Source organism: Mesocricetus auratus, unplaced genomic scaffold (genome assembly GCF_017639785.1).
Source record: "Mesocricetus auratus isolate SY011 unplaced genomic scaffold, BCM_Maur_2.0 Super-Scaffold_100009, whole genome shotgun sequence".
Lineage (NCBI taxonomy): Eukaryota > Metazoa > Chordata > Mammalia > Rodentia > Cricetidae > Mesocricetus > Mesocricetus auratus.
The window spans coordinates 13,333,543-13,342,932 of record NW_024429193.1 but is presented as its reverse complement, the minus strand read 5'-3'; the positions used below and the strand labels follow the sequence as shown (position 1 = coordinate 13,342,932).

General features: G+C 47.8%; 1 protein-coding gene across 1 annotated transcript in view; it reads left to right on the top strand.

Moving 5' to 3' along the window:
- Positions 1 to 1,098: 1,098 nt before the first annotated feature.
- Znhit6 (zinc finger HIT-type containing 6) overlaps positions 1,099 to 9,390 on the top strand; it is a 35,848-nt gene continuing 27,556 nt past the window's right edge. Inside the window, exons 1-5 of the mRNA XM_005081941.4 lie at positions 1,099 to 2,042; positions 3,122 to 3,187; positions 3,269 to 3,375; positions 3,465 to 3,550; positions 5,418 to 5,521. Coding sequence (XP_005081998.3) covers positions 1,099 to 2,042; positions 3,122 to 3,187; positions 3,269 to 3,375; positions 3,465 to 3,550; positions 5,418 to 5,521 — 1,307 coding nt within the window. The remainder of the gene's footprint in view (positions 2,043 to 3,121; positions 3,188 to 3,268; positions 3,376 to 3,464; positions 3,551 to 5,417; positions 5,522 to 9,390) is intronic.

Below are 9,390 nucleotides of genomic sequence, written 5' to 3'. Positions count from 1 at the left end.
AAGTAACCAATCCCGGAGCAGAGCTCTAGCCAATCTGAGCTCAGCACTGAAATCGGACCAATCCCTACTCTGGAAAAACTTCCCCAACCCCAGGAATCCCTATATAAACCCTGTGTATGTTCAGCTTGGCTGGTCCAGCTGTCTTCCAATAAACACCTTTGGATGAGCTTCGGGTGAAGATCTTCTTTTGCGGCGGTGACAGAGCAAAGCAGAGGCGACCCTGGGCAGAGCAGAGCAGAGCGAGCAGTGCTGTAACACTTGCCCGGGAAACCTTCCTTGGCAGAGCGGAGTTGTTACACTCTGCTCCGGGCTCCCTGCTTTCTGCTCTCCGCTCTCCAGGAGCAGAGCTGAACTGTAGCAACTTCGCCCCAGAAACCTCCTGCGGAGCAAAACTGCTACACTAGGCGAACATCCCCAGCTGGAAGACCCTGTCCTGCCGGAGCGGAGCTGATACACCGGAGAAGCCTTTCTCTGAGGCAAGGCTGTAAGCTGCCAAGCTTACTGCAACCTGTGGTGGTCCTTGGCTCCCGAGCTCCAGGATACCTTTCCACCTGAGCTGTGTAACACTCAGTATTCTGTGACTCCCGAGTGCCAGAATACCTGACCCACTCCTGTTCCATCCTGTCCTGACCCATCCCGACGAAACGCTTACAGTATCTCTCCCAGGATTTACTTTGTAGACCGGGCTGGCCTGTAAGCCACAGAGATCCTCTGCCTCTGGCGACTAAATGCTGGGATTAAAGCCTGTTTTCCTTTTGTTTGTTGGTTGGTTTTTGGTTCTTAAGACAGGGTTTCTCTGCATAGCCCTGGCTGTCCTGGAACTCGCGCTGTAGAACAGGCTGACCTCAACCTCAGAGATGTTCCTGCCTCTGCCTCCCACGTGCTGGAATTAAAGGCGTGGGCCGCCACCGCCCTTACATATGAGCGTTTTCTAAGTCCCTGGTGCTTATGTGAAGAAACAGTTTAGACAAGCGGTTCCCGACCCGGGGCTGACGACCCCTTTGGCAAACCTCCATCTCCAAAAAACACTTCTTTGCATTAAGATTAGTAACCGCAGCAAAACTGAAGTTATGCAGCCGCAAGGAAACATCCTTGATGATGTGGCGGGTCTCTGCAACACCAGCCGCATCAAAGGGTGGCAGGCCTGGGGAGGTTGAGAGCCACCGGTTTAGGCAGTCTCCCATTAGTAGATTTAACCCCGGTAAGTGCGTGTTACAGCGGGTCATCATCTTTCCCAGGCTGTCATTTGGAAGCCCGGGGCGTGGCCTCTCAGGCAGAGCCGTAAAAGAGGCCCCGGCGAGTCGTGAAGAGTCGCGACACGGAAGAGTCGCTTTACGGCTCGGCCCCGCCTCCTCCGCCGCGGGCGTGCCGGGCTCGCGGCTTCGGGTCTGCTGCACACGTGTGGCGCTGTCGGTGACCCCGGCCGGCGTGCTAGCGCCGCGGGGGACGGGCGGACGGACGGGCGGACCGGGCGGCAGCGTCGGCCCCGGGGCTCGCGAGCCGATGGAGGAGGAGGGGACCCCGGGAGGAGGCCCCCAGAGGGCTGCTGGGGAGGGAGCCTGGGACCTAGGCGGGAGCCGGGCGGCGGGCGATGCCGGGGAGAGGGGCGCGCGGGCGGGGACCGAGGGCGCGGAGGAGATGAAGGTGGACTTGGCTGCCGTGAAGCAGGAGGTGGAGGACTGGTCGGATGCGGGCTTGTCGGGCTGCCGCTGGGCGAAGCCGGAGCCGGCGGCCGGGCCTGGGGTGAAGGAGGAGAAGGTGGGCGCGCCGGAGGTGAAGCCGGAGGCGGCCGAGGGGGAGCCCGCAGTCAAGGAGGAGAAGGTGCAGGTGAAGGAGGAGGTCGCCGACTGGGGAGAGGTGAAGGGGGACCCGGACGTGAAGCGGGAGCCGCTGCTGGGTCAGGATGTCAAGGAGGAGCGGCCGCCGCCGGTGGTCAAAGAGGAGGCGTCCCTCAAGAGAGAAGCGGCGGACGGCACGCAGGTGAAGGAGGAGCCTCTCAGGGGCCCCCGAGTGGGCTGCAAGAGGAAACTGGCCATGTCCAGGTAGGCCAGGGAGGGGACCCCCCCACCCCCGGTGGAGATTAGCGCGTGGACCGAGCGAGCTAGACAGCAAAGTAGATTTAAACCAGGCACGAAGTGGGCTCCACACCTCCAAGTCTGCATGGTCCCAGCATGGTATGGTCAGGCTAGGGGGTGAAAACTCTGGGCACTGGGGACGTTTGTGGAACCAGATCTTGTTGGCTGTGAAGCGATTGTGGAGGAGAACTTCTGCCTATTTGGAGGAAAATAGGAATCAGGGGACATGTGATAAAAACAACCGTGAAAAAAGTGGGTGGGGTTGGAAGACAGCGGCCAACTCCTCCTGAAGTTTTTTCATGGCCCCTATGGCTGTTTATTTCTGGATGCACTGTCTTTAGTGGGCTGTCGGTCGGCAAAGAAGATCAAACTATGGTCAGATTCTGTCTCAGACAGCTTGGGCTGACTGAACCGAATTGTACTCTATGCTAGAGAACAGATGAGTAATGCCATGTCTGGGTTTTCTTGGTGTCCATTCTAAGTTGGATGTGGACTTTTGGGGAGGGCATACATACATTATGATGCATTTTGCCTGGATCTCATCTTGTGCTTCGCTGGTGTATATGCTTTTAAAATATCCAAATGCAGCCTCTGTGAATTACGAATTTCAGAAAATCACCAATTCATGTTGTCTCTAATTACAGTAGAAATAGAAATCAGCCGGGCGTTGGTGGCGCACACCTTTAATCCCGGCACTTGGGAGGCAGAGGCAGGTGGATCTCTGTGAGCCAGTTCCAGGACAGACTCCAAAGCAATACAGCGAAATCCTGTCTTGAAAAACCAAAAGAAAAAAACTTAAAATGAGACAATTTTTTCACATATATTGTTTTCTTGAATTACCTTTCATTGTAAATGTCATTTGCAAGCATTTTTCACAATTTTCAAAGACAGCTATAAAATAATTCATCAGAGTAGCTGACCTATGCTTCCATTTGCTTTGACTCCCTGCCTATAAACTGTAAATATCCTTGATTCAGCATTCAGAAGGGGTAAGTTCGTAAGTAGAGTTAATTTCTGAGCGTTAAGTCACAGGTGGACTTTTACAGGTGTGGAACTTGTGGGGCGGAAGAGGCAAAGTACAGATGTCCGCGCTGCATGAGATGCTCCTGCAGGTAGATGTGTACCTCTTACCCTGTTCCCGGCCTCTCCCCGCCTGCTTCAGATGTAAGACCGCCTTCCGTTTGTCTCTGCAGTTTGCCCTGTGTAAAGAAACACAAAGCAGAGCTGACTTGTAATGGAGTCCGAGATAAAACCGCTTACATCTCACTGCAAGAGTTCACGGAGATGAATCTCCTAAGCGGTGAGTCGTTTTGTGCACAACAGGTCGACTGCTTTCTGGCCCCTGGTACGCGGCGTCACTCGTTAATTTCCCCTCTCTGAAATTACTAGACTATCGGTTTTTGGAAGATGTGGCGAGAACCGCAGACCAGGTTTCAAGAGATACGTTTTTGAAAAGACCAAAGCGCAAAAAATATGTGAGTATTTCTCCTGGTCTTTTCAAGTTAGAATTTCTTCCAATCAGTTTATTCATTTCTCAGCTCTGTCACGTGGCCACCCTGACCTGGGGCTGTACTGATTATTCAAGACAGATCTGAAGTCCTTACCCTGAGGAGTTTGTATTGCAGTGGAGAGTTAGTTAAGTCGAAGAGTCCGGATGTGGAGAACAACAAATACAGTTTCTTACAGACCTCAGTGCACATAGAAAGTTAGGATGGGCCAGAAGAGTAAAGAAAGCAAAGTAGTCTGTGGTGAGCATGGACTCGGGATATGATTGTCACCACAGTGGTAGAGATGAGATTCTCTGAGTGGGAACGGTTAGGCGTTGTCTTAATGGTGGAAAGAGACTGGAGGAGTCATTTGGAGGAAAACTCTTCTGGGTTGAGATGCAGGCAAACGTGGCACAAGCCTGTGACCCAGCACTTGGAGGAAGACATAGCGAGACTTTGACTCAAAAAGGTGTGGGTTGGGAACCGGTGTGTATGCTTGGAGGATTCCAAGGGGCGGGATAACTGAAGCATAGTGGATGGGTAGGGATGCCAAACGGAGTTTAGGGAAACCTGTAGAGTTCCCCAGCATTCTAAGTAAACAGAGGGAAGCTAGGTGTGGTTGTGCCTTTAATACACTCAGAAAGTCAAGAGTTAGTGGAGTCTCTTGAGACAGGCCATGCAGGGGTATGTGAGGCCTTTTTTGTTGGTTCATTTGTTTCCAGGTAGGATTTCTCTGTGTAGCTTTTGGAGCCGGTCCTGGAATGCTCTTTGAACCAGGCTAGCCATGAACTCACAGAGATCCACCTGCTTCTGCCTCCTGAATGCTGGCATTAAAGGCGTGTAACACTACTGCCCAGCCAAGCCTGGCAGTAGTGGTGCATGTCTCTAATCCCAGCATTCAGGAGGCCAACCTGGTCTACAGAGTGACGGCCAGGGAAACACAGAAAAGGCCGGCTCAAAAAAAAGCAAGGGAGGAGTTGAGCGTGTTTGGTCTTTAAAAGAGCTCTCTTAGCCTGGAGAGGTGACTCGGCCGTTAATCGCCTGTGATCTTCCCCAGGACTGTGGGCTAGACAGAGATGTACCGTCCACTGTGACCCCAGTTCCAGAGGCTTCAATGCTGTTTTCTGGTTGGGGTCAGGGAACCACAGTGGAAGATTGAAGCATGAACAGTTTCAGGGGTGTATGCCAGAGTGTGAGAGATGGTGGTGGCTTGGATATGCTGTTAGAAATAACTGGAAAGTGGTGTGATTCCAGTTCTGACACAATAGTTAACAGGCCCTTGTGTCCTGCCATACTTAGTTTTTATGTTCTTCCCTCAAACAGTAGGAAAAGTAAAGGTTACACATGTGAGATATTTGGTACCTGAGAATTTAATTAACACTGTGGTTGAATCAGACCATTTTAGTGTGGAAGTGAGAACTTCAATACCTTTCACACACATGTAGAAAGTTACCATGTTTAATTACTACTCAGGTTAAGTTAAACATCACTAAATTCAATTTTTATTGTAAAATAGCGCATACATTAAAAAATGGTGAAATGGAAATACGGTGTAATGAGTAAGGAAGTAATGAGAGTCTGTGTGACTGCCACTGGGACAAGAACGTTCCAAGCTTCACTGGTGTCCTTGTCACCCTGTGGTGTGCTGCAGCGTCGGTGTCCTTTCCGGGGTGGTCTCAGAAACACACCTTTGAGCTGGGCGTGGTGGCACACGCCTTTAATCCCAGCACGGGAGGCAGAGGCAGGAGGATCTCTGGATAGATGGATGGATGGATGGATGGATGGATGGATGGATGGATGGATGGATGGAAACTGAGGCATTCTGAAATTAACTTATGTTTGGCTTTGTTGCTAGATGTTCTTTATGAAAAATCGTGCCCGAAAGCAAGGTGTTTTCTTGAAGCTTCTACCCAACGGATTCAGCAAGAGGAAAGAGAATTCAACAGTTTTTGACCATAAGTAGGTCTCTCACTTTTCCTATGTAGCTGTTCTAATTTAATGGGGAACAACCCCCAGGATTTGGTTTGCTATAGAACATTGTTAGCAGAAGTATGATCTGTGTATGTTACTGGATGACAAGAGACTGATGTTTGCGTGTCCTCCAACTCTAGAGACTTGGAGACTTGGGAATGTGATGGGTTATCTTGTTGTCCTTAAAGAAGCTTCTCAGATGTTAATGGGCTTAACAAATTAGTAAGTATACTTGTGATTTAATCTCAGTAAATTGGAATTTGGTGGCATAATTTCTGATAGTGCCCCAATAATGCTTTTGGCTGGGTTGGAATTTGACAGCATGCGTTTCTAATGGTGACCAACCGTGCTCCTGGCTGAGAACCCATCTTTGAGAAATAGTGTTGTGGAGTTTTCTCTGAGAACTAGACTGTCATGGGAGTATTTGAGGGGTCTTAAATTCAAATCCCGAAAGGATGATAAAAATAAAAGCTAAGTAAGTTCCTTTGGTTAAGTCAATTCCTCCTCACTCACCACTTTATACCCACTCAAAAACCCCGAGTACTGACTCCCCCTTTACCTTTTAGACAGATTTCAATGTATTGCCTAAACTGGTCTCAGTTCTTATGAGACTTCCAATCTCAGCCTCCCAGGTAGTTGGGACTGGAGGCGCATATCATCAGTTTTATTCCAGTTAAACTTCCATCATTTCAAAAGATGTTCTGTAATATAAAAATGACATTATTCATTAGTTTGTGTTTTAAGACATATTAGTGAGAGTGATTCTCCTTGTTCATGATTGCTTCCCAAGGTAAAATATTTGCGTACTTTTATCAAATGTGAGATTTGTATACTCTGAAACCGACACACTGAGAATTTGTCATACTTTGCCTAACATTAGAGTTCTGTGCTGTGCTGTGATGAAGCTATTTGTGATCCCAGATTAGTTCTTGTGGCTCGATTGTCTGTTCTGTCACTGGGTTCAGTAGTTTTAATTATGGACCGCTCCAGGATAGCAAACTGAGTACTTCTGCCCAATGTTCTGCTCGTGGGGTTAGAGATGTGAGGCTGGTCTTGTTGTAGTGTTTTGTCGTCAGTAGATATAACACAGTTTGATTGAAGCTGTTGACCTATACTGAAGACATTTAATATGTTGAGTTTTATTACAGACATTCTGTATTTTATACCTTGTAGCTTGTGAATATAACCATAGGAGACGTATGTTCCTGATTTCTGTTTCTCTCTGGAACCAAAATACTCTGGCTTCACCTCTCATTTGCAGCTAGCTCTGCAACCTGCGTCTTTCTGTCTGCAGCATTTTCCCCGTGAGTGAGAGGGGTTACTTTTATTGTGTTTACATGACTGGTTTTTATGGTTTTTTTCTTATTGTGGGCCTGTAGAATGTGAGCCAAGCATATGGTACATTGTCACCCCAGCACTCAGGAGACTGAAATGGAATGACCACAAGTCCCGGGCCACACAGGGCAGCAGAACAAGGCCCTGTTTGAGGAAAAAAACATGAAGTACATTTTATAATGTACTTTCCAGGTTGGTCTGGTAATAGTTTAGTTTCTTTTCTTTTTATTTATCGGTTTATTTTTCCTTTGAGGCAGGGTCTTGGCCAGCCCAGCCTACCTCAGACTCAGTGTGTCGTCAAAGTCTGATCTGCTTCTTTCTCTGGAGGCTGGAGTTACAGCTGTGTGCTGCTAGTGAACTGCTGTCCAGAAGGACAGAAGGAGGGTGCTACTGTCACCCAAGAGTTTCTGCCACCTCCCTTGGGGACAGCTGCTGCTTCCTGACAAGTTAACTGCCTCAACTCTTATTTATATATTAGTTTGCCCAGTGAATTTTCCCCAGTATAGTATAATTGCTCAATAACTGTCTTAGTTGGATTCTCATTGCTCTGTTAAACATCATGACCAAAAGCAACCTGGAGCAAAAGGAGCTTTTTGCATACATTTCCATATAACCGTCCATCATCAGAGGGAGTCGGGGTAAGCACCGGAGGCAGGAGCTGAAGCAGAGGCCCTGGAGGAGCGACACTTACTGGCTTCGTCCTCGTGACTTGTGTAGCCTGCTTCCTTATGCCCCTTTAAGACCGGCCACCTGCCCAGGGATGATACCACTGTAGAGCGTTAGACATTCCCACATCCGTCAGTAATCAAGAACTTCAGAGACCTGCCTGCAGGACAGTCATATGGAGGCATTTTCCCAATTAAGATCCCTCTTCCCAGATTTGTCTAGGTTTGTGTCAAGTTGACAAAACCAGCCAGCACCATCACATCTACCCACCTTTTAATCCATCGGTTGGGACATTTCAGTGCAGGCACCATTACACTGAACCTCTGCGGTTCCAGCATTATTAGCTAGAGCTCGGTAGCTGTTTGCATTCTTCCTTTTGATGCAGTAGAGTTTCCACACTGTGAAATGCATAGATCTTAATCATGTGTGGTGACATGGCAGGAGGCAGTCCATGACCTCACCCATCCATGCAGGTCCTATGCCACTGAACTGCAGTCTCAGCCCCTTAATCTAATCCCTGTGATTACATGAAAGAAAACACGACTGTGATACCAGAAATATCTCCCTACACACCTTTCTCCCCACTCCCCAAGCTGAGGTAAGTTTTCTTTGTTCTCCCCTTTTGCTGGAGAGTAGAATTTTCTAGTTACTTGTCCACTGTTGTTGTGATCTCACTTAGAGGTCTTCAGCATGTTAGGTCAGTCTTGCCTGATCTCACAGAGAGGGCCTCTTGGTTACTCTGACTTGTTACTGAGTCCTAGTGGGAGACTTCATATTGTCTTCTCTGCCTTGTTGCCCTAAACAGTTACATAAGCAATATAAAAGTAAGGGTGGGTGGTGGGAAAGAGGCAATGGGGGAGGAATGTAAGTCCTTGTTAACCAAGTTTTTCTAGGAATTTATCAATAGACATCTACAAATAGGACAGGGAGGTAGTTATCATGCCTTCCAATTAAATGTACTGATATAGAATGATTGCCAACAGTATTAAGTGACTAAAGATAGATGTAAAGCCATGCTCATTGCAGACTATTGCTGGGTGAAATTTAAAATTTATGTACATATATACCATGCAGTAGCTGCCAACTCTCCCCTTCTCCTTTTTCCATCTACATGGTTTGCACTCCAAGCCTTCCAGCAGATTCCTAACAGTGTGAATAATGCCGGATCTTGTGTGCATAGTTTGTTTCTATACCTATGCTATCATCTGTTTATAAACTAGGTATAGTAAGATAGTGACAACAGCAATAATAAAACAGAACAGTTACGGCAATGTACATAGCGAACACTGTGAATGTGGTGTCTCTCAGAGCATCTTTCTGTTCAGTTCTCATCATTGTTGTGGTAGCCTGAGATGATAGAGTGCCTACATGATGACCAGCAGCGAGACTCGGCAGCTCCCTAGTGTGCTACGTCACCATCAGTCAGAGCACGTTACAGTCCTGGCTGAAGCCATCTCCCTTCCATCTTAACTAAAGATGAGGACTGAAGTCATCGTTTGTGTTTGAGGCCTACTAGCAAAGTCAGCACAATTTGTTCTTACCTTGGACCTCAGGAAATTAGCATACCACATTTTACCCTACGCCACCCCCTTAAATTGAGGACTTCCCCATGTGTTACTTAAAGCATTTTACTTTTACTTTTTTTTAATTTTTATTTTGTTCACATTGCCAACATCACTACTCTTAAACTTTGGAGACATTGGTAAATAAAATAAGCATTAAGTCAACATCACACTGAAACAGTCTAGTAACTAAGAATAGCAACTCCTGGTCCACAAGCAGGTAGCATGCACAGTGTGGATGTGGTGGACAAGGCATCACATACATCTTGTCTACTGAGATGGAGAGGAGATTTC